The sequence below is a fragment of the Scleropages formosus genome, chromosome 16 (assembly GCF_900964775.1).
Source record: "Scleropages formosus chromosome 16, fSclFor1.1, whole genome shotgun sequence".
Taxonomy (NCBI): Eukaryota; Metazoa; Chordata; class Actinopteri; order Osteoglossiformes; family Osteoglossidae; genus Scleropages; species Scleropages formosus.
In genome coordinates, this window is record NC_041821.1 from 23,113,291 (window position 1) to 23,138,474 (window position 25,184).

General features: G+C 38.5%; 1 protein-coding gene across 1 annotated transcript in view; it reads right to left on the reverse strand.

Annotated features, from left to right (window-relative positions):
- Positions 1-215: 215 nt before the first annotated feature.
- sorcs1 (sortilin-related VPS10 domain containing receptor 1) overlaps positions 216-25,184 on the reverse strand; it is a 167,158-nt gene continuing 142,189 nt past the window's right edge. Inside the window, exons 15-27 of the mRNA XM_018751120.2 lie at positions 23,707-23,824; positions 17,431-17,564; positions 16,048-16,161; positions 15,242-15,413; positions 12,550-12,736; positions 12,128-12,261; positions 7,107-7,230; positions 4,849-4,961; positions 4,372-4,506; positions 2,262-2,361; positions 1,966-2,071; positions 534-691; positions 216-347 (exon numbers count right to left, since the gene is read on the reverse strand). Of these exons, the coding sequence (XP_018606636.1) occupies positions 292-347; positions 534-691; positions 1,966-2,071; positions 2,262-2,361; positions 4,372-4,506; positions 4,849-4,961; positions 7,107-7,230; positions 12,128-12,261; positions 12,550-12,736; positions 15,242-15,413; positions 16,048-16,161; positions 17,431-17,564; positions 23,707-23,824 (1,651 nt within the window). The 3' untranslated portion in view covers positions 216-291. The remainder of the gene's footprint in view (positions 348-533; positions 692-1,965; positions 2,072-2,261; positions 2,362-4,371; positions 4,507-4,848; positions 4,962-7,106; positions 7,231-12,127; positions 12,262-12,549; positions 12,737-15,241; positions 15,414-16,047; positions 16,162-17,430; positions 17,565-23,706; positions 23,825-25,184) is intronic.

Genomic DNA, 25,184 nt, shown 5'->3' on the forward strand with positions numbered 1-25,184 from the left:
TGTTAGTTTTAAAATGGTTGAAAACCACTTAAGCAAACCAAAATGTTCTTGTGTACTTCACATGCAAATTTCCCCAAAAAGAAGTATGTGCTGAAATTGTACAAATGTATGTAATCAAAATGTATAATTTCAGAGTGTGATATAAAAAACCTGTACATTGTTTATTCTGGAATCCACAGAGCAGAGTTTGTGTCAGGAGTTCCAACATGCGCAGGCATAAAGCTTGAAACCTTGGTGTCTGAATGATTTGCAGGTGCGAAATACAACTGCAACTTCCTTGGGTTCCAGAATTCAAACGTTGACGTATGATGGTATTTCTGTTGAAAGTCTGATGTCCTTGTGAGGTTCTGTTCAGAGAGGGAAAACGAAGAAAAACAAGTGGAGTTCCATACTCTCACGAGTACTTGTTTCTGACCCCCTCTAACACTTACTTCATTGTTCTTCAGTATTGCACAATGCATGAGCTTTGTGGAACAAACCAAAAGATGGACATTTCACAACACTTCTACTACATCTGCATGTATTTACAGTACCTATGGCCTGTGTGTTCAACTCTGTGTCCAGCAGCTCCAAAGAAGTCACCAAGTCTCTTTGCGTGTTTGGAGCTCCTTCCATGGGACTGACTGGACTTATCACTTCTTGCTCTTTTTCGTTCTGCATCTGCGCATAGACATTGATGCCTGGGATCTTCCTTGAGGAAAGATTCACAATAAGATGTGGATAACGAGAATGGCTACACAGATAATTCTAGCAATGGACAATGATGGAGGGACAAAGAAGATCCAGGACAAGGGACAGCTGTGCGCTGATCATTTTTTGTTAGTAGTTTGGAAACAACTCCTGTGGTAAAATTTTCTCACGGAAGACAATCTAGTGAGAAAATTAAAATGTACAGTATGTAGTCAGCCTGTGCTCCCTGTGTCTCAGTTCGTATCAGATCAACCCATTCTGCCCTTTTCTGCTTCACCTGCACCTGCATAAAGAGAACCGTACTTAAAATGTCAACCTGCACATCCTCCAAGGGCTAAAAACTGATAATGCCTGAAAACTGGCTGACATTTCCCATTTGCAGGGGCCACGTAGATCAGAGAATCCTCAACATTTACAGGCATCCAAGAGAAGCAACATTAACGTTTATTTGTGCTCATGTACAATTGATAATAAGTTTCTGAAAGCAGAATATACATGTATACTATCAATAATATTCTAGAATGCAACTGCATTAGTATTACTGGCTCCCCCAGTTAGAACAGTTGAGTTCTAAGTTTTCAAGGAGGCAAACATTTTCCACTTTATCTTCTTTTAATTGCATTTCCTTCATTTGGATTTTTTTTTTTTCTTTTTTTTTCTCTTTTTCTTTTTTAAATGTGTCTCTTGTGGAGCAAATGCATCTTATGTTTATGCATCCAGCTGGTAAATGAGTAACACACAGAAACGCTTGTGTGTGGTATTCAAAGTATTGATGATCAATAAGAAGCTGAAGAAAACCGCATGTTTAGGGGATGAATTAGTTAAAACTAAGTTTAGGTAGACACGTTTTCATAGTTTTATTTCTTTTAGTTTCAGTTTCAATGTAACATTACAGGTGAAATAAATAAATAAATTAATTAATTAATTAATAATAGCTGTACATCTATTAGTTAGTTGTTAAAGTGACTGGATTTATAAACAAATCTGGATATGATCATAGTTCTGGTTCCAATTTTGTTTAAAAATGAGGATTCAGTGTATGGTTAACATGGTCACCAATACTGTGGAAAAAGAAACAAAAAATTAGGGTTTTTCCTGACAAACGTTCAGTTTCACTAATAATTTACACATACTAGGCTGCAGTGATCTAGAACCTGTTCTTGGAAACACAGGGCGTAAAAGAAACAGCCACACACTTTGGGACAGCTTTTGGAAACCACAGGACATAGACAGCATTTATGAACCAAAGAAAAGAGAAAAAAAAGACTACTGTACCTCTTGAATTTATAGATGACAAACACGGCTAAACCCACAACGACCACTGACAGCAGCATGAGCATTGCAGAACCACTGTGGCTTTCAGTCGTGTCCACGAGTGGAGCTGAAAAGACAAAAGAAGAACAATCAAGAGATCCGGACACTGAATCACATCATATCTTGAGTACACTGAGGAATTACAAGAGTGGGTCAGCAGTGTTTTTTACTTTGTCACATTATGGCTTATAAGTTAGTGTACAGTAAACGTGAGTTTGAGTTGAGCTTGTTTTTTCCCACACAGAAACTAAACTTACCAGCTGATAAATGTGCGGCATACACTGTGACTTGAACCCCAGGCCGGAGGGTGAATTGTACAAGGTTTTGATTGAGAGCACTGAGTAAGACTTCAGAAAGCTGCAGGGAAGATAATTATGTTACCATAGCAGATCTCTGCACATCTTCACATCCATCAGCATGGTGTTGCGACTTGCTTCACCCTTTTATCTAGTGGCATTTTAATTACAATCTGTTCTGTCGAGTGTAATGTTAATAAAACAACAGTTCCAAAATGAAATTTTCAACTCTGCTAAACTTCTGCTTGAGTGGCAGTAAACACTTAGACATGGTATTACAGTCGAAGCTTAAAATTCTTAAAAAAAAATTACCTGCAAACATCTTTGAATGCATGAAATGAGCATTATATATGTAATCTGTAATCTGTGCATTTGTAACTTGTTGAATTCAATTTGTTAAACACAAATTTAATATACACACACACACACACACATTTTCTGAACCGCTTGTCCCATACGGGGTCGCGGGGAACCGGAGCCTACCCGGCAACACAGGGCGTAAGGCCGGAGGGGGAGGGGATACACCCAGGACGGGACGCCAGTCCGTCGCAAGGCACCCCAAGTGGGACTCGAACCCCAGACCCACTGGATGGCAGGACCCGGTCCAACCCACTGCGCCACCGCACCCCCCCCAAATTTAATATATTAGCCATAATAAAAGACTACAGAGTAATACAGAAATGTAATACTTTTTTTTCCATGCAAAATAGTATTTGTATTTTTTTCTGTAAAAATAGTAACATTTCAAATCCTGGATACATCACTTACATTGCATTACATTACACCTACAGCAATTACAAAACATACGATTTTGATTCCTACAAAACTACATTTCATTTTCCACATGTAGCAGAAATTAATTAATTAATGTCTTTGCTTATCATTCTATCACTTCTTTACTTACTGGTAATAATAGTGAAATAGATGCAGAATCTAACAAATAAATAAATGCATTATTATTGACATTACTGTTATTAATACTTCTAGATTGCTTTATACATCCTTTAACAGCATCATTCTACATGATTTAATATCAGTCCATGTTTATTGTCATTAAGGTAAATGTTACTAATTAGAAAATATGCCTGACAAACAAACCATTTGAGAGTATAAATTGTGTTTTGAAACTGTCTCCAATACCTCAAATCTTCAGAAGTTATAATGCACATTTTTTGTCTGTGTTTTGCTCTGTGTCCATTGTAATTATGTATGGTAATACCCTAGTAAATATGTTTTCATTACTGATGTTGTTTGACATCTGTGGTCATCTGTGGTGATGCCAAGAACTGGTGAAATGCAACAGAAGTTAAAAGCATAAAAATAAAGATGGTTGAGCTTTGATTTAGTAAAGGTGGGTAAACAGTGACATCTAGTGGTGTTTGTGTGAAAACACAGTATCAGACATGAAAGACTCTTCTAACAAAGGCCTTATTGGTGGAGAAAACCAGTGGTGAGGTTTATCTCATTTGAATAAGACTATGTTTTTTTTATCAGATATTTTTGTGAAAATGTAAAATATTCACCATGATTAACCAGAGATATAAAATACATAATAAAAAGCAAAACATATGACAGTTCTTTTTTCTAAACTTGGGGATTATGGAATCCAATATGGGAAACTATATTCTTCAATATAACAGTCTTCTGATAAAATATTTCCCGTGAAGTATTTACATGGGAGCTATAAATAAATTAACACCAAATAAGACTGCTTTGAATGTTACATACTGAGAGAACTCCAGCTCTGAACTGAGAAAATTTCTTCCTTTCATAATATCATGATATATTGGAAAAGATGATTCAAGCTGGAAAGAGGGTTCTTAATTCTCACTGAAGTATTTACAGTACATATATATTGCAGAATAATATGCAATAGACAACTGTATAATTTGTAATGAACGGGTGCAATATGCAGCTCAACTAGAATTGTAAGGAAGCTGTCAAAATAACATGAGATTTACACTAATATACACTGAAAACTCTCTTGTCTACGACTGCAGAGCACAATAATAACACACAAGTGAAATCCTAGGGTTCAGCACTTCATGCCTGTAACAAAGTTACATTTTACCTGATCTAAATGAGTCGCAATTTTCTCTGGCTTCTTCTCCGTTAGCTCTTTATCAGGAAGAAGGAAAAATTCTGCTGCTGTTGGCAAACCAGGCAGGACTGTGACTAAAAGCTGCTCTTCACTGATACCTGTGGCCTGGACCAGATGTAAAGGAAGAATTACTTATAAAGTACCTTTCTTCAGCAGACAATTTTCCCAGTAGACCACAGGTATGAACTCTATCCAAGCTCATCCCCTCAGCATCTATTTTCTGATGACACAGCAAACCTGTAACCATGCAGTTGAGTCATTTTTTAAAATGATTTGTTTTGTATACTTCAGCGTCCTTGTTACCCAGAAAGTATGACCATAAACCAAAGAATGCCGTATGATACACTAGGATATAGTTCATACCGTCTGTGGACATAAAACCAGCAATATACAGTGGGACAAACCAACAGCAGTTTTTGATAACTCCTAATGGTGGTAAATACTTACCTCAACCATGGAATTTTTGATAACTCTGCTGACATCAAATCTCCATTCAGCAACATCAGGATTGTGTTCATCCAGGTTAGAAGAGAAAGCTAAAAGGTGTGATCTAAAATATTCTTCAAAAAAGAGATTGACAGTAAATTCATTTTAGCTTTATTTGTGTATAAATAGTGCATTGGCTGAATGGATATATAAAAAGTCGAAGTTAGAAAACAATGACTGTCCACAATATTAAAAGCGTTAATAAATACATCCATAAATACATTTATATATAATTCTAAGGTGGCACTAAAACTGCAAATGCAGAAAGGTTTATGTGAAATCAAGTCTTAGCTCACGTACCCATAACAAAGTTTCATGAGTATCATATATACAGTAGTTTGACATGTACAGTATATGACATTTTGTTCTGGCAAAAAATGTTATTTTATTAGTTTTACCAGCAATTTAACCAGTTTTAACAATTTAAAAATATGTTATGTTGTGGATGGCTGAGAAATACATTGTATAGGCACAAATAGGCAGTTAAGTGTGTGATCGTGACAAGGCTGAACAATGATAGAACATGGTAATTGACACAGGAAGACATTCACGCGTTAATCCCTCACTTACTTTAATAAAGTGTAAACAGAAAAGAATTCCCTTCATAATGCTTTTTTTTTTTTTTTTTACAAAAGGCAAAAACTTGGCTCAGAGAATACTTTTTAGGATAGATTTTTTTTATCATTCTATTTGTACAATTTCTACACCCAGTGGTGTTTCTATTACAGAATCAGTATAAAACCCATGCATGCAGTTGAGCTAAAAAAAGTATTAAATGAAAACAAAAAAACATACAATTACTGTGAGTCCCTGCGTTACAAACTGTACCTAGCAATTTATGCTCCTAAGCTTAACCCAATGCAGTGAGAGATAGTGGTGACAAATAATAAGCATTCCCTTTTCAAACAAGCAGAAAAGCAAAAAACTGATGAACAAGCTGTACATGATCTTCTGCCTGCTGCACTACCAGTTCTGAGCTGTCAGTGAAGAGCTGTCTCTCCGTCATTCTCCACCGCCATGTAATACCTCCAGCTCCAAGTTGATGCGCAGTTGTTGTCTGCAACTTACATTATAGTCTATTTCTAAAGGGTTGTATAATAATATTTTATATTTTTATTTATATATTTATATATATTATATAATGGGGGGCGGGGGGACAGCAGGGTTGGCCAGATCCTGCTCTCTGGTGGGTCTCAGGTTTGAGTCCTGCTTGGGGTGCCTTACAACAGACTGGCGTCCCATCCAGGGTGTGTCCCCTCCTCCTCCAGCCTTGCACCTGTGCTGCTGGGTTAGACTCCAGCTGGCAGTGACCCCGCTTGGGACACAAGCAGTTTCAGTCAGTGTGTGTGTGTTTATATACTTTATAGTAATTTATAATTATAATTATAATATAATATAATACACACACACACACACACACACACACACACACACACTGTCTAAAACCACTTGTCGCAAGCAGGGCCACGGCAAACTGGAGCCTGACGCAGCAACACAGGGTGCAAGGCTGGAGGGGGAGCGGACACATCCAGGAGGGGATGCCAGTCCGTCGCAAGGCACCCCAAGCGGAACTCGAACCATGACCCACCGGAGAGCAGGACCCGGTCAAACCCGCTGAACCACTGCACCCCCTCATACCATTCTATAATAGAATGTAATATAATATAATATAAATGCTCCAGTAAAATTCTCCAGTTGTATAAATTGGTAAATAATTGTAACCTTAACACTGTATGTCACTTTGGAGAAAAATGTCTGCTGAATGAACAGATGTACTGGGTATTACTGGATTCTGTGTGATGAGTAGAATGAAAAAAGGGGATGCTCTGGGCATGGCTCTCTTTCATGCTTTCTTGTTTACATTGTGTGATAAATAAGCCTGGAGGCAGATACGCACGCGCGCACGCACACACTTGTCCTGATCAGGGTCACAGCAATCCAGAGGCTAACCCAGTAACAAAGGGTGTAAGGCTAAAAGGGAAGGAGACACACCCAGGACAGGACACCCATCTGTCACAAGGCACCCCAAGTGGGACTTGAACCCCAGACCTGCCAGAGAGCAGGACCTAGCCAAGCCTGCTGTGCCACTGCACCCCCTGGAGGGGGAGCTGTACATGAGGAAATAACGAACCAATTCTTGGTCAAAATAATGTTCGTAAGTAGGGGACCAAGTGTATTACAGAAAATCCTTTGAAATGACAAAACAAATAAGTGCTCACCATGCACAGCAATTGTTTTCTTGTCTTGCAAGATAGTGTTCCCAGCAGAGACCTGCACTGTGACAGTGTTGATTCCATCCCGGGAGAATGTAAATGCAACGCTTCCCTCCAAGGTGATTAGTGGCTGCAAATTCAAATACAGGAGGGAGAGAAGAGAGAGTTGGTCCCAGGGGAGATCCTACTTTACCTGGCTAACAGTTCATAGCGCTTGTTTACACAGCTGTGACAACAGCTTCTCTACTCAGCCAGATGAAACCTACTTCTCTGAACAATAGCTTTTTTGCCCTTTTTTCTGGAGGAAATCATCACATCTATGACAGCAGAGAAGAGGGAAAAGAAATTATTTCCTTTTGTCTCTTGGATTGGGGACTAAATCACATTAGGGTCTTTTAATTTGGATGTCTGTGATTTCTGACGATAGCAAAAAATGTAGAGAACAAATTCAGAGAGGAATTAAAAAGCATACAGTTGTACAAGGGTTTTTTTCTGACAGCGTTTTGCACAAAAATTCGTTTGGTTATAAATCACTGTAGTTTTCTTTTTATTTTTCAGCAAATAATTGTTTTGTCTTGTAAGTAAAATAACCTTTTGGATTAATACAATCAGTTTCAGAACGAAAAACAAAACTGTGAAATCACCACATTGGCCTAAGTCTCATTCTGTGAGGGACACGTATTAACTTTTATTATGTAGCACATAGACTGTACACCTGCTTGGTATAATCCCATCCTCTTTCCAGCAGTGGAGGAGTATGGCATGTGGACACCTGTGACATCTATGTCAAGTGCTTAAATAGGGGAGTCATGGCAACAGAGTGCTTATTTATGATAATAAGCTTTTAGGGTGGCATGATTACCAGCATGGTAAGTAACTGTTCAAGGTCTTTATGTGTGTTGTACTGTAGGACAAGAATCTGCATCAATGTCCGCATTTGGTGGGCAGAATGCCCTGGCTATAAACCTTTTGGCCATCCCTAGGGCCCCTCTCCAACCTCCCCCATATCTGCGTGTTGGTGATTGTACACTATGTGACCCACTTTCCAGAAGCATTGATACTGCACATCAAGGCAAAGACTATTGCAGATACACTATTTCACAGGTTTTCTAATCTGGGAATCCACATGGATACTGATCAGCGAACATCCTTCACATCCTACACACCAAAAGAGCTGTACAGACTGTTCAAGACAAAAGCAATTGAAACTAGCATCTCTGACAAGCAAACAGATGGATTAATGGATTTCTTCAATAAAATATTGAAAAACATGACCTGGAAGTTCATTGCCGGTGACGCTAAGAACTGTAATAAAATGTTAGAATCCCTGTTGTTCCCTCTGCCTGAAGTCTCATAGGACTTTAAGGATTCTTGCCTTTGAGAGCCTTAATGGGCATTTGAGTAAAGGCATTTTGGACACTATCAGGGAGAGCCCCAGCTCCAGTAAAAGCCAATCCAGTATATTCTAGATTTGTGCGCAAAGCTTAACTGACTTGGACAAATTTCTAGAGAGCATTTGCTAGCACTGAGAAATAAGAAGCACACTCTTATAAAAAGAATGCCCAGCTAAGACACTTTGAACCAGGAGACAATATCCTTTACCCCTGCCAACAACTCATTATAAACTGATAACAAAGTAGCAAGGGCCTTTTGTAGTTACACACTGAGATGTAGATGTTGGCTATGGTGTAATCTGGTGAGATATAGGTGAAAAAATATATTGCAATGGCAGAGGCAGGCAGGAAGTAATATGTTCCATGGGAAGTCCAGTACCTGAGAATACTGAACTCGGTCCTGACATCCCTGTGGCTCTGCCCAAACCCTCTCCAGTTGCTATCTACAATGGGTTCTCCCCAGCTGAACAGGAAAAAGTACCCAATACAAACCTATTTTGACTATCTGAATGTCTTCTTGGACTGTGTGGGCGTAGCTCACATTTACATAACTGGCAGATTTCCTTGTCTCTAAAATCCAAAGTGATCTCAGCCATTTTACATCCATTTGGGTTGTATAAGTTTATTACACTTCAGTTTGCACTCCATGGGCCCCCTACAACATTCCAACAACTAACAGATAAGGTTGCTCACCAGCACGCAACCTATGCCACTGCATGTCATGATGACATCATTACCTTTAGCAGTGACTGGCAAATTGTTGAGGTGGACTGGGTTAACAGTGAACCCAGCAAAGTGTGCGACTGCATGGACCAATGTGCAATATCTGGGCTGCCATACAGATGGAAACCAGGTTCGGGTCCAAAAAGGTAAAACAGCAACTTGTCCCCACCCAAAGCCAAGAAACACATGAGGTTCTTAGGAGCAGCCAACTATTACCAATGCTTCATCCTCAATGTCTCTCAGGTGATCATTCCTCTCTGGCTACAGCCGCAAGGGAAGCTCTGACCCAGTCAATTGGATTTTGCAATGCCAGCCTGCTTTCTGGACCATCAAACAGTGCTTTTGTCTTGGTCTTGTTTTAACCTGTCCTGACTTCCCTCTACCTTTATGTTACAGACTGAGCCTTGGACAGAGGCCTAGGTCCTGTCGTCTCCCAGGAGGTATACTGCCCTGTTCTGTACATTAGCCAGAAACTGTCCTCAAGGGAATTTTGCTAAAGCACCATAAAAAAGATTGCTTGGCTCTCAAGTGGGCAGTCCTGACCCTCCCCTCCTGGGGTGGGAGTTCTGCTTCTGCATTGACCACGTTCCCCTCTGCTGGTCACATACCATGAAAGACACCAATGCCCAGATCACCTGTTGATAGTTACAAGTTACAAGTTACAAGTAGTTTTTATTGTCATTCCTCCATACAGCTTGTGTACAGTGGAACGAAATGTCGTTTCTTTGGAGACCATGGTGCAAGACAGAACATAGCATAAGACCATGAATAAGTAAAAAAAATAGATAAGCACACAGGATAGGACGCGGGTATGGCTGTGAGCTGTAGGCAGTTGTGGAGTAGTGTAGTGATGTAATGTAATTCACTTGGTAGTCTTTTAAATTCCAGGTTGTGAACCAGTTGGGTACATCTTTGACTGTTCACAACTTACTATTCCCAAGTGGCAGACATAAGTACCAGACCTATGTCCTCTACATCAGGGATTTAAATAGGGGAGCCATGGCAATGGATTGTTAATGGTATATAGGTGTATGTGTTAGGGTAGTATGGTTAGAAGCACGGTAAACAGATGTAGATCTGTGTGTGTTGTAAGTGTTAGGTGTGTATGTAAGCAGATGTACTATCCACGAGCCACATGGAAAAGGTTACCAGATGATGAATATATCACCTTTAATTAAATAAATAACCAAAACGAATGGTATTATTATGCAGAACAATGATACTAGCAATCCATTTTATAATATTTTTATTGCTTCAATCGCTTATTTTTTATCAGTCTATCAGTCATTACCCAAGTTATTAAACTGGTACCATGAACTGTAGAGGAAAGTTAATTTTTGTTTTTTAGTAATTTTAACTGAGAGCAACATTCGGACTCTGACTTGATCGGAAAAGCACTAGAGAAACACTTTTTTTCTGAGCTCTCAGCGGGCTTCGTATCAGAGCTGGCTTCCCTTAATTTCTTTATTTTTCTAAATTTTTTTTAATTTTTATTTTTTGGTGGTGGTGGTGCACTTTTCATCAGGAGACACCTTCCACCAATATATAAAGTTTGCTCACTTAATTTTTTCCCTTTACTTTGAGAAACTGTATAAAAACAGAATCAACTTAACCAGTACCGATATCTTTCTGCTTCTCATGTGCTTAGTGGTTAACATGTTTAATAATTTTTAATTTCTCTTTTAATGTTATATTTTTTCCTTTCAATTTGTTGCCACCTTTATAGGAGACATTTTTTATAATTTCTGAATAATTTTGTTTTTTGAAAGCAGATTTTATTCTATAATAAAATAGTATTTTTCTGCGAGATGTACGTCTCTTTGGAGAAAAACGTCTGCTAAATGTAAATGTAATATCAGAAGACGACTGTTTTTCACAGATAATGTAATGTTTCATTTTAGATCTTCATTTTATAATTCAGTAATAAAAATGTTTATATTATTTTAATGAGAGTTAAAATATACATACTCATACAGTTTGTTTCTAAATATTTGTATTGAAGGTACTATTTTAATTAGGGTTACCATAATCAGTGCTGTGATTGGCTGAGACATGTGACAGTAGGTACGACATATCTAGGGAAGCTGGTTTCCTAAGGGAAAAAGCATAGTATTCACATGCTTTTCAGAGTGAATACTACAAAATACATATTATGGATGTAAAATGAACACATTACCGGACAAAACGTGCTGTTGTACTAAACAATAAGTGCATTTTCATAGGTTGTTCCAGTGGAATTTCATTTTATAGAACCTGCTGTGAGGGGAGGTGGTATACACACACACACACATTTTCAGAACCGCTTGTCCCTTACGGGGTCACGGGGAACCGGAGCCTAACCCGGCAACACAGGGCGTAAGGCTGGAGGGGGAGGGGACACACCCAGGACGGGACGCCAGTCCGCCGCAAGGCACCCCAAGGGGGATTCGAACCCCAGACCCACTGGAGAGTAGGACCATGGTCCAACCCACTGCGCCACCACACCCCCTTGGGAGGTGGTATACACACACACACACATTTTCAGAACCGCTTGTCCCTTACGGGGTCACGGGGAACCGGAGCCTAACCCGGCAACACAGGGCGCAAGGCTGGAGGGGGAGGGGACACACCCAGGATGGGACGCCAGTCCATCACAAGGCACCCCAAGCGGGACTCGAACCCCAGACCCACCGGAGAGCAGGACTGCAGTCCAACCCACTACGCCAGGAGGTGGTATATATAAATTAAATACCTTCTACTTAGTGTTTTCCTAGAGAATTCACATTTACTTTTCAGACAGTTTCAAATTCCGCAGTAACATGTAAGTGATACTTTCACTGACAGAAATTCTAGTACTGTACTGTATCTTCTATTACATACACATTACTGTGAATGTTATGAAAATTGTGAAAAGAAATAAGTTTCACTAACCTCTGTGTTATTACCAAACCACCAGATGTAAGTGACCGATCCCACTTGACTTGGCCATAGGACCACGGTAAGATTGACTTCTTTATTCTTCACAGCCACAAATGGAGCCGAAAGATAGATATGTTCCAACTGACCTACTCGAGAACACACACAAAAAAAGTGAACTATTCAAAGTTGGTGCTCAAATTGAGAGAACTCCATAGAGTTAAAAATATGCCTCCCTTGGATATGGTGCCATCTGTGTGTTATTTTTCATCTCTGGCACACAGAGTGGCCCAGACCCTATTTGCTCTTCTGGCACATCAGATTGACAGATTGGAGGGCTCAACATCCCTGATCAATAACCCATTACTATTACATCTGTCACCTTTGAAACGCATCAGGGTAGTCAACACATTAATTTATAAGCAGGAACAACTTACACGTTACATGCAGGTAGAGCACCACGGTTTCCGATCCAAGACTATTTTCTCCTGTCGCGGAAACTTTGTAAATCCCCACATTGCGGTAAACATGTTTGATTCCATCCTCAATTGAACTCAGGTTAGAGTATGTGATTGCATTACCATCTCCAAAGTCCACCATGATACTTGTTTTTGACCCATCACCCTAAAAAGTGAAACACTTACATTTAACTGCTGTCAAAATAAACCTGCTCTTTTCAGTACTTAAAATATTAATTTTACAAGGAATCTACATTTCTAAAAATGCATACTTGACTTTTCAAAGACACTGTGAGACCATTTGAAACATTGTTACATACTTGTACCTCATGTTATGAACATCCAGCTCACAATTTTTCAAAGATATAAACATTTCTAAAATTATTTATTTAATAGTATTATCTTCATGGTTCTATTTTAACAAAGTTCTCTTTCACAGAGCAAAAATGGCCAGAGTTGCCAACCTCTGGCATTAGTTAGCAGCAAAATGCACTCAGAAATAGGAGGTAATAGGAAATGGGGAGGGTCAGTACTGGGAGGCACACAGTGGTTTGCAACGTTACCTTTTTCAGGTGGATTTAAAGAATATTGTTTTTATTTATTGTACCAAGTTAATTCCAGAAAGTACCCAGTAAATATTTGTCATATATATATATATATATATATATATATATATATATGTGTGTATTTATGAACTGGTCCCATTTCATCTCAAATGAGACAGAGTTAATGTTTAAGGTGAAACATTGTTTAATATCTTCTCCAAATCACTTTCCTTTCTCTATGTCACTATTTTGTTCTCCTATGGATGAGAAACACACAGCATCTCATGTGTATAAGGAAACCACAGCACAATAAATAGGAGGTTGAGAACATAACTTTTATTTTGTTTTATTTTCCGCCATTTAAAGTAGAATTAATCTTAATGTTGCCTTGTTTTAACTAAAGACAATTAAATAAAACAATGTTTAGCCAAGGAATTCCCTGCGTAAACCCCTAGGCTTCCTGTGTGGAGGGAAACATAGACCCTGTAATGTATGAGTTATTAAGAAAAGTAAAATATAAAAAGTCTTAAAGCAAATTTTTGAAATTTGGTATTGCTTTAACTATTGTTTTAAGACAACCTAACCTGTGGGTAAATCTAAAAATTAAGATGCATTACTATGCTTTTGCTGATTGCGGCATAGTGGTCGGACTTATGAATAATTCCAAGTTATGATCGTAGTTCCAGTACTACTTGTGTTTGTAAATTGAGGTACAGGAGTACAACTACTGGTGACTAACCGTGTATATTTATAGCATTATATAACAGAAGTGTCACAATCATATTTTGTTTTAGTGCACAAGTCATATAAGGATTTCTATTTCTGTATATTAACTTCCATTCTTTTCCGTCATGCCTCTACAGAGGTATTGTTTTCTTTAAATTTCCTCTTGAATGTTTTAGATTTATTGATGAAATGTGATTTTACTAATGAACTTAGCACAAGCAGGTAATGAAATTATTTCTAAATAAGCATTAAAGTTAGCAAAAAAGATTGTGCCATAGTGTTTCATAACAATATTTTTTTCTTATTTTTGGTGCAATAACTGTAAATAAAAGCTTTATGTAGTTGAGTTTTTAACCAATCTACATATTAGCATTTGATTTGATGGTATACTGACTTTACTTAAACAGCAAATTGTTTACTAAAAGACTTATTCTATCCAGAACTTTTTTTTAAATTAGGGGTTTTAGAAACTATAGATGCTGTTTTAGATTAAACCATTAAAACAAAGTGCCACTAAACTTTCTCTTATTAGTATGACTATTATTTTTTTGAGTGGTTTTAAAGTGGATATACAATTACTTTAAAATTCTGTAATGCAGTGGGTCAGCTGATAGTGTAGTGGTGTGCTGCTGCCTTTGAACCTGGAGGTTGCAGGTTTAAATCTCACCTTTAGCTCTAGTACCCTTGAGCAAGGTACTTACCCTAAATTGGTCCAGTAAAATTAACCTAACTGTGTAAATGGGTAAATAATTGAAGTAGATCAGTGTTCTAAGCTGCTTTGAATAAATATGTAAGCTAAATGATTAAATGTAAATTTACAACAAAGAGTTGGGAAAAGCAATGCAGTTGTTCCCAAAAATCTATTAAAAACATCATTTTCAAAAAACATTGCCTACGTTAGCAATTTTGGATCTAGCTGTGAGCTTTGTACAACAACTTCATTTCAGCATGGTTTTCACCTAAGAACTGTGAGAAAAGTTTATACGTTTGTGAAAAAAGTGAAAAAGTTTGTTTATTTACCTGGTGTCATCACTGAGTAACTACAAAAGGCAATGGAGCTGTATTAAAAAATAAATCTTTGCTAATATAAAATTTGTGTTGCCATTATAACAATTTAGGCATTATGCAACACCAGTCTTATGGATGGATATTTTCTTCAAAATCAGTTTTCAATAAAATAGGACATGGCAATAACAGAAGAAATGTCTTTGCGTTGTCATTCATTATTATGTGAGAACTACATGGTTTCCAGTGCTAATCCCTGAACCACGTCTGTCTGTGATTCATTATTTATACAGTGATTGAATCCGGCATCTACATAGCTTTAACTGGAGGAAGTGCTTCATGTTATGCCACCAGTGCTGTGAGAGTGTCGCATCTGCTAAACTTCAAAACGTTACCTCCTCCAGAAAGACAAGGAATGTGACATTGGTGCCCAGTGCGGCTGTCAGCTTTCCTTCACTAGTGATGAGATGGAGGCCTTTGGGAGCCCGACTGGGACAGGACTGCTTCCTGGCTGTGTACTCCTCAATTACACCAGCAGTGCAGTTATTGGACACAACCTTCCTGTATCTGGCATGTGCATCCATATACAAGACACAAGGAGACCAATAAAGGTTATTATTGTGCTGAATTTAATTTAATCTGGATACATTTAAAAACAGATTTTCCTAAGAGGATTCATAATGGGGTTCTGCTGAAAGGTGTATTGAATACAGCTGGATACATAATAGTGAGCACTGGCAGCAGTAGATCTATAACAGACTGCCATATGGTAACATTAATGCAGACACACCTTGGAGAAAAACCACATCATAACAGTGTTTTGTGTAATTATGTTGTTTCATGATGGCAACAACATGGAGAACATTATCATCTTACATGTACGTGTGCATGTACAACTCCGTGAACTGAAATCAAAACTCTATAACATTTTGTTTTTATATTGGGATTTGTCTATCCTGTGTCTTATGCACCTACTTGAACGATGAACCTCAGTGCAGCAAGTGGTAGGAAACAAACTAAATTTGCTTGAGACTTTCATGTCTGCAACTATGTCTCCTTCTCTTAATGTAATGCATAAATTGAACTTTTGCTGAGATGTTCGTCGTTTTGGACAAAAGCATCTGCTAAATGAATAAATGTAAATGTATATATTGTAAAAGTTTTGAAAACAATGTTAATTGGGTTCATACTTCATACTTACCCAGTGCTGTTGAGAAAGCTATTTCCAGTAGTACAGCTCCTCACCATGGAAGACGATGAAAACCAGAAGGAAGGCACGCACTTTCCATCATTCCGCCTCTCATAACCATAATCACTGCATTGGGCAGACATCATGGCACATTGATCAAGTAGCAGTGAGTCAGATGTTTTCATTGTAAAGCAGCCGATACAGTCCTGTGAGGCATCAGTTCTATCAAAGCACATGCCTTGTAATCACAACATGGTTTAATGTAAAAAAGATGTTATTCTTTTCAAGACGCAGTGTTTTTTCTTCCCTTTATTATTACTGAAGAAAGAAGAATCTGATAAAAGAATTAAGTTTTGTCTAAAATGTTTCAAAGACTTAAAATCATTGCATTCTGTGAGTTAAACATAGGTGCCACACACAAATAATTTTGAGAGGAAAAAGCTATTTTAAGCAATGATAAGGGTAGATACCAATTAATTATCGCTTAATGATTACTATAGCATTAGGACAAGTACACAAATTTTCGTATAGCAGTCTAAATGCAGTGCTCTTGAGACTCTCACAAATAATGCAAATAAATTACACCAGTCAAGCTCTGTACACATTTAAACAGTTCTGTTCTGAATAAAGTAACTTCATGAAACTATATATATATATATATATATATATATATATATATATATATATATATATATATATATATATATATACAGTATATTCTTTTTTTAAGCTTCCCTTACGTAGGGCAGCTGGTAGTATAGTGGCTAGCACTGCTACCTCTAGAGCTAAAGGTCATAGGTTCGACTCTTAGCTACTACACTCTTGAATAAAAAAAGGTACGGTGCTTATCCTGAGCTGTGCTGATAAAATAATTGTACATTTCCTTTGAGAAAAGTGTCAGATACATGTAAGCTTCAACCTGGTAACCCTCACTTATGAGGTATTTGTAATAATTCTTAAAATAAATTAAATTATTTTATTAAAATGAATAAATGGGCATTCATACAGCATGAGATATAAGAGTACTTTAAGAATATAGAAAAAATTCTTAGATCAGGGAGGAAACCACTATTTTCATGTTTTCAAGCACACGCGCACACACACACACACACACACACACACACACACACACACACACACACACAATATACTGTAAATTACACCAAGTAACAGCCCAAGGCATTTTCATTATTCTTTCATAATCTAATTTTATAGCTTATGGTATTGTAAATTTCTTTTTGACTAAAAGGGAAAAGAAAAAAAAAAAACAGCATTTCATGCATTCTGTCATTGTAATAAAGTATCTTTCCGAGAGGGCTTAGCTGCACTTTTGCTGATTGCAGTAAATAATGGCATTTTTTTCAGTAAATCGTGTTGAAAGAACAATTAACTTACCATTCAAAGTCTGATTCTGTGCATTCACAGGGTTCAGAAGTCATTGTTACAGAGTAATCCTTTCCCATAACACATCTGGCTATAGGCTTCAGCTTCCGGTAGATCCTTTTCACTCCCATGATACACGGCTCACCCTATACAGAATTATAACAGCCTTGTTTATTTAATTTTCATGTTACAAATAAGGGATACAAGAAATTTTTCAATCTGGGCTACAAACCATGCATGGAGACTGCAAGTCTAGCATTTTGTAGTTAGTGCTTCTATGATACACCAGTTCCTCATGTTACAAGATATTGTTTTCTGTGAAACCACCCTGTCATATGAATTTCCATTGTGAGGGTGTGGAATCACCATAATTTCTTATGGAAAAAATTAATAAGTTATGGACAAAAAATATTCCATCTAAAATTAAGTAGAATACCAGAAAATTGAATTTTAAATATAATAGTCATAGCAGCAACATCTTTTATATGTGTAAAAGAAAAAAAAAAGTTACCATTTGTGTTAGTAACAGACAAAAAAATAAGTGATAGAAGTAATAAAATATTATGAAATGGGTTGCTCATATTTTCATTCATTCAAAATATCCAGTTGATCCATGCAGGGTCTTCATTGTTCAGAGTCCAAACAGAAAGCGTAGTACTTGAAACAAGGCACATTCTTGACTGAGATATTGTGACGATATAGCTCACTAATGTCTATGATATTAAGAAATACACACACACACTGAATGAAACCGCTTGTCCCAAGTGGGGTTACAGTGAACCGGAGTCTAACCCGGCAACACAGGGCATAAGGATGGAGAGGGAGGGGGCACACTCAGGGCGGGATGCCAGTCCACCACAAGGCACCCCAAGCAGGACTTGAACCCCAGATCCACCAGAGAGCAGAATCCGGTCAAACCCGCTGCACTGCTGCATCACTGCGTCCCCTAGTAGGAAAAAAAAGTATGCAAAATTCCTCTCTCCATCTAATAGTGGGCACAATGCCATTACAGGTGCTGTGTAACATTACTAAAGTTGTGCAAGACTAGATAATCATACTTGAATATGGAATTTAGGCTGTCTTTACTATAGTGTAAGGGTATTTATGTTATGAAAGCTGTTTATATGACTTAAATTTCTGAGTTAATCGATAAAGTTTAGAGTTTAGCTCTATAAAGAGTAAATGACAAGTAGTTTCACACTGTCATTTTACAGAAAAGTGACAGATAAAGGAATGAATAGTTAAAACGGTGCTTAATCTGCTGTTAAATTATCATATTAGGTTCATGTGTGTCTGTGGTTCTGAGTTGTTAAAATTGTTAATGTAATATAAGTTAAGAAGTAATTCTATTTTGCCTTGTGCAAAGCATAATTAAGTTCCTGGTACAGAGTAACAGAATCAAAGATGCAAATGGACATACTGTATGATAATAAGACACATGTGATGAGACATATGAAGAGATTTATGAGAGTAACCCTTGATAACAGAGAATTAAATAAAATCAGCATGGAAGTCATTGTCAAGAAGGAAGGCTTCTGGAACAGATGGGACTCCCAAAGAAGTCTTGTTACTGACAGAAGAATTGGTCAACGTGCTTAACAACATATGTTAACAAATCTGGAAAACCTCAGTGAGTAAAAGATTAGACCAAAAAAAAAAAAAAAAAAAAAAAACTGTTCAAGTGCCAATTCAAAACAAAGCAGATGCTACAGAGTCTGCATCCTATACATATGTATATATATATAAAAAAAAAAAAAAATTCCCCACTCGCCCCCCCCTTTTTGCGGGCGGTCTTACTCCTTTTCAAGCTCGGGTCCTCTACCAGAGGCCTGGGAGCTTGAGGGTTCTGTGCAGTATCTTAGCTGTTACTAGGACCGCGCTCTTCTGGACAGAGATCTCGAATGTTGTTCCCGGGATCTGCTGGAGCCACTCTCCCAGCTTAGGGGTCACAGCCCCAAGTGTTCCGATTACCACGGGGACCACTGTTGCCTTCACCTTCCACATCTTTTCTAGCTCCTCTCTCAGTCCTTGGTATTTCTCAAGCTTCTCATGTTCTTTCTTTCTGATGTTGCCATCGCTTGGGATGGCGACATCTATCACTACGGCTTTCTTCCTCTGTTTGTCCACCACTACTATGTCCGGTTGGTTAGCCATTACCAGTTTGTCAGTCTGGATCTGGAAGTCCCACAGGATCTTGGCTTGGTCATTCTTGACCACCCTTGGGGGTGTATCCCACTTTGATCCTGGGACTTCCAGCCCATACTCAGCACAGATGTTCCTGTACACTATGCCAGCCACTTGGTTATGGCGTTCCATGTATGCCTTGCCCGCTAGCATCTTACACTCTGCTGTTATGTGCTGGATTGTCTCAGGGGCCTCTTTGCACAGCCTGCACCTGGGGTCCTGCCTGGTGTGGTAGACCCCGGCCTCTATTGATCTTGTACTTAGAGCTTGTTCCTGTGCTGCTATGATTAGTGCCTCTGTGCTGTCTCTCAGTCCAGCTTTGTCCAGCCACTGGTATGATTTTTCGATATCAGCCACTTCTTCAATCTGCCGGTGGTACATACCGTGTAGGGGTTTGTCCTTCCATGATGGTTCCTGTTCTTCCTCGCCCTCCTTCTCGGGTTTCTGCTGCCTGAGGTATTCACTAAGTATCTCATCAGTCGGGGCCATCTTCCTGATGTAGTCAAGGATCTTTGTTGTTTCATCCTGGATAGTGGCTCTGATGCTCACTAGTCCTCGGCCTCCTTCTTTCCGCTTAGCGTACAGCCTCAGGGTGCTGGATTTGGGGTGAAACCCTCCATGCATTGTCAGGAGCTTCCTTGTCTTTATGTCAGTGGCTTCTATCTCCTCTTTTGGTCTGTCTGGTCTTGTAGTCTCGAGTGACTGTTCTGTCTACCAGTAGCTGGTGTTTTGCTCCTCTGGTGTTTCTACCAATTCCTTTCTGGGCCCCGCTCATGCATTGAGCCATATGCCTTTTCATCTTAGCCGCTATGATACCTGAGAGCAGCTTCCATGTTGTTCCATACTTCACTTGGTCTTGGTAATCGGCCACGGGGGCTCCAGGTGTCCTTCTTAGCCATGATCTTATCTCTTAGGTCAGCTGCTCTTGCTCTTGCATTCAGCTTACAAGGGCTCATTGTTCTTGGGGCTTGGTACCCAATCTCGGAGTGTGGGGATGATGATATCTCCCCCTGACCTGTCCTGGCTCCCCCTTACCGTAGCATTTGTGTTGTACTTCATCAATCTCTAGTTGTGATAGTAGTTGTTTCTTGCAGATGTTGGAACACTGAGCTACTAGTTGTTCAGGCGTTTTATATATATATATAGACTGTGTATATATATGTATGTATATATTTTTTTTTTGATTTCACATACCAACAAGGTCACACTTAAGGAGACTGTAGTTGTAGAAAGAGAATTGACTGATGTACAAGCGACGCCACTGAAGTTGTAAGACTGATGATTGAAAAATATCAAAAGGAGCTGTACCTGGGTTTTGTAGACTAAAGCAGAACTTTTGATTTCACTGACCATGTTTAAATGTGGAACATGCTCATAGAAGTAAGGGTGCCAGAACATCTAATTATTTAAACAATGAACATGTACACAAGAGGCCACTGTTGAAACAGAGCAGCAAAAAACCAAATACTTTCTAGCTGCCAAAAGATTAAGGCAAATCTGCATTCTTTCTCCTTACATTTTTAACTTGTGCATCAAAGAAATTATGGCCAAAATTGGATTAAAGAAAGGGGAAAGTAGATTCAAATTCAGTGCACATCAACATTCCCCAATATGTTAAGCTGGGCTAATAGCAGAGGTTGAAGAAAACCTTAAACCCCTATTTAAAAAGTCAAAGAGAGCAAACAATGTGACTGGAATTAAATATAAATGAAAGAAAAATCATTGCAGCTGAAAGAGCAACAAACTGCAGTGTTGTCATTAAAGACACAGAAGTACTTAACTTCTGCCTCATGGGATCAGTAACCAACAACTACGGATTTAGCAAGAGATATTCCAAAGACTAATACTTGACAGAGCTGCAATGAAAGATCTGGAAAGGGTCCTCAAATGTGCTGAGGTATCCACAAGAACAAAGACTGGAATTTTTCAAGCAATAGTATTAAAGCAGTTTATGTTATTTATGCAGTTGCCTGAAGTCAACATCAAATTGATGGCACTAAACTGTAACAAGAGTTACACCAATTTATTGCGTTCTGTAATTTTCTCAAATGTTCTGACACTTGACTGCTGAGAACCAAAAACCAGGAATAGGATAGGAGTTGTGTTGTCTGGAATCACCTATATGGTGTTGGCTACATGCGTTTGTGGTCCAACTGTCCATTGTCTCTTTGCCAAGATTGCATAAGGATACGTATGGAATTAAAGCAACTTTATGTTCTTCATAAACTGCTGCAGCAGATTTTCATTGTCCTACTTCAGTTTTGAAAGAATGCTATTTTATTTTTTTTAACAGTATTTCATTTTGACTTTGTGAGAAAACATTTTTAAGGGCAAGCTGTGCATTCGCCTTGTTTAGTCAATTGTAAATGGTGGATAGCACGGTAGCACAGCAGATACTACGGCCACCTCACAGAGCCTTAGCTCGTTGGTTTTAATCCAGCTCTGCTTGTATGGATTTTGCATATTCATCCTGTGTCTGCATCTGGGTTTCCTTTGTGTGCTCCGATTTCTTCCCACATTCCAAAAACATGCAGTTCAGTTCAGAAGTGGCAATGCTAAATTGCTTTTAGTGCGTGAATGGGTCCGAGTGTGTGTGTGTGTGTGTGTGTGTGTGTGTGTGCATTGCTATCCAAAAACGGACTGGCGTCCCATCCAAAGTATACCCCTCAGCCTGGCACCCATTGATTCTGGGATAGGCTCTGAACTACTATGACCCTGACTGTGACAAGCAGTTAGTGAGGACAAGTGAAAGTGAGTGAGATAGTGGTTTTTTTTTTTTTTTTAACTTGTTTCACATGTAGTTCATAACCCAACAAGGAGCACATCAATAAATCAGTACACTTCCTCATGAAGAAAGAGCTTAGTGTTTTACATTAAATTAAAAAACATCAACTCAAAATACAACATGACATTCACTTTATAGCAATACACACAAGGCTACACGCACTGGTTTGGTCAGTTTTCCTCTATTGCGTGGTTATTTTGGTGAAGCAGAAATATGTCTAATAATTTTTTATTATTTATTCTTATTTATCAAGTGTTAAGCATGCATTCCTGCTAATGAAGGAAGAAGAAACATAAAAACATAATCTTCCCTTTCATATTCTGCAGTTTTGTTCTGTTGGAAATGTTGAAGTTATGAGGTAGAAATAGAAGTGGGAAATAATGCTCTCACACATTTGGCAGCTACACATGTGCCTAGTGCATACTGACATATGGCTAAGAATAGAAATCCAAGTGTTCTGTGAAACTGTGTCGGCTGTTAATGGTCACACTTGTTGTTGCAACATCAGAACAGTTTCTCAGTCAGGGATGTGTCATTACATTTTTTTTTTTTTTTTTAACATTTCTTTAAAAAAAATACCCTTTTCAGAGAATTTTCAAGGGACCATGTGAATTATACTGTTCCATGTCAAGATTTTTTGTTGGTGTTTTAAGCAGAACTTTCAGGATTTGAAATATTCATAAACTACTAAGCTTTTTTTTCTTTGTGGGCCACCATTAGAAACTCATTATTGTAAGGAATGACTTTGATTAGAAACCTGTAGATCAGACCTAACTGGGAAAAATTTTGTGCAGCTATAGGCAAGCTCTGTGGTGTCTTCTCTTCCCCTTTATTACTGTCATCCTCCCCCTTTTCTTTGCTTCTACCAGAATTTGATATTGTATTCATTTCCTTGCTTCATAAATGCCATCTTTCTGCAGCCCACAGTGGTGATGATGATATCAAACTAATTTATGCATGATACACCAAAATTAACCTGTATTTCCCCACCACTAAGTTTAGAACAAGACCTTACAGACCCTCTTTATCAACAATTTGAGAAATACCTACAGTACATTTTTGTTATTAAACAGACCTTAACTTGTTGAAATTCAAATTTTTGGGATAACTACCTTATGGAAGTACTCTCTTCATGGAGTGTTCTCTCAGGGCAATAGATGCTTCAACTTCAGCACTCAGATAAGTATGGAATGCAGTTATGGAAAGATGAACATAAAATATTAACATTTATTCTGTCTACTCTGTTGATATCAGTAGGAGTCCACCCCTCAAACCAGAGCAGAACCCTGTGCCAGGTAAAGAGAAGTATGGGTTCTCACCTGATTGTGTAGGTGCCATGTTTGATAATCTCCCTCTGTACATCTCCTGTTAAAGATGGACCTGAAGTCAATCTTGACAAGCTGCCACTCAGAGCGATGGCTGACATGCCCGAATATTCTGCAATGAGAAACAGAAGGAAGTTCTGCTGCACGTTCAGTACTACTACAATGTGATAAGAGGAACAAAAAATATATGAGAAAGAATTACTAATGATATTACATTATGATCTACACCTTTAATTTGTGTAGAGAAAACTTTTCGGCAAACAAATGCACCTGGAATCCATTAAGTTCCTTAAGGTATACAGAAATTGGAAGAAAAAGAATGAGTAGAAGATCTGATGTCAAACAAATGAAAGAGGGATAATAAGCAAACAAAACAAAAAAAATTAGTGGCCATTGTCACTTTCATGTGAATGGATTACCTGGACATCTTGGCCTATATGGCAAAAATATATTTAATAATATTGTGCTGCTTCACTTCTTATCTATTATTCAGTTTGCAATCAGACAAGAAATTAATTCTCATTTTATTTAGACAGCCTATGTAATGTGTATCTGAGGCTAGTGGATATGCCGCTGGCTGAAGAGTGGTTGCTTTTCACCTCTTCACCACAGTATACATAAAGGATGATATATTGCTTGTGTTTTTGTACAAGCCATTAGTATATTTGTAACTATGGGTTTATATTTTCCCCTGAACTTGTTCCCCAAAGCTAGTCCCCAAGAAAAAAAGAAACCTTATGTCCAGACTGTGGCAAAGGTGAAACTATTTTTTGTCACTCCATCATAGCTGAATCTGACACATCTGCTGTATCACCTTTGGTCTTGTGACCCCCTGCCTTCAGGCTTGTGGCTAAGGCGGCTGATATTCTCTCCTATTCCACCTCTCCAAGTCATGGGGGGCATCCCCTTTCTTTTCCTCACTTGTAGTCTCCACCCATTCCAAGCCTCTGATCTCTGTGAGACACATACCTTTTTCTTTGCTTTGCTCGCCCTTTTGCTTTTGCCATGACTTTCCAGGACTTTCTGCTTATTATATTAATGCTGTTCAACATCAGCGCCACTGTGAGCTGACTGATTATCTGTCGATGGTTTCTTGTTTGCCTCCTCTGCCAGCAAACCTCATTTCTGCTTGCAATCCGTTTTTGAACCACAAATGCTGCCAAGATTTCCTCCCACCATTCAATACTTTATCAGAGGCCTGAACTGCTATTTTACTGAAAGTGGCATGACAAATTTTGCCTACACTGCCCACTGCTGGGTCTTGCACCTTTCTTCTATCTGCTGACTTTCTGCCTTCCCAACCTCTGACCCATATTGTTAGAGAGATCCAGTTCATCCACCAATCTGAGATCTTCACAGCAAGCCCTTCAGAAATGAAGGCATCACCTCATTCTGTGAAAAGTGTACTTCTGAACCCCAGTGACCTACAACTTCACACCGAGGCGAACTGCAATGACAGTGGTTGTGACCGT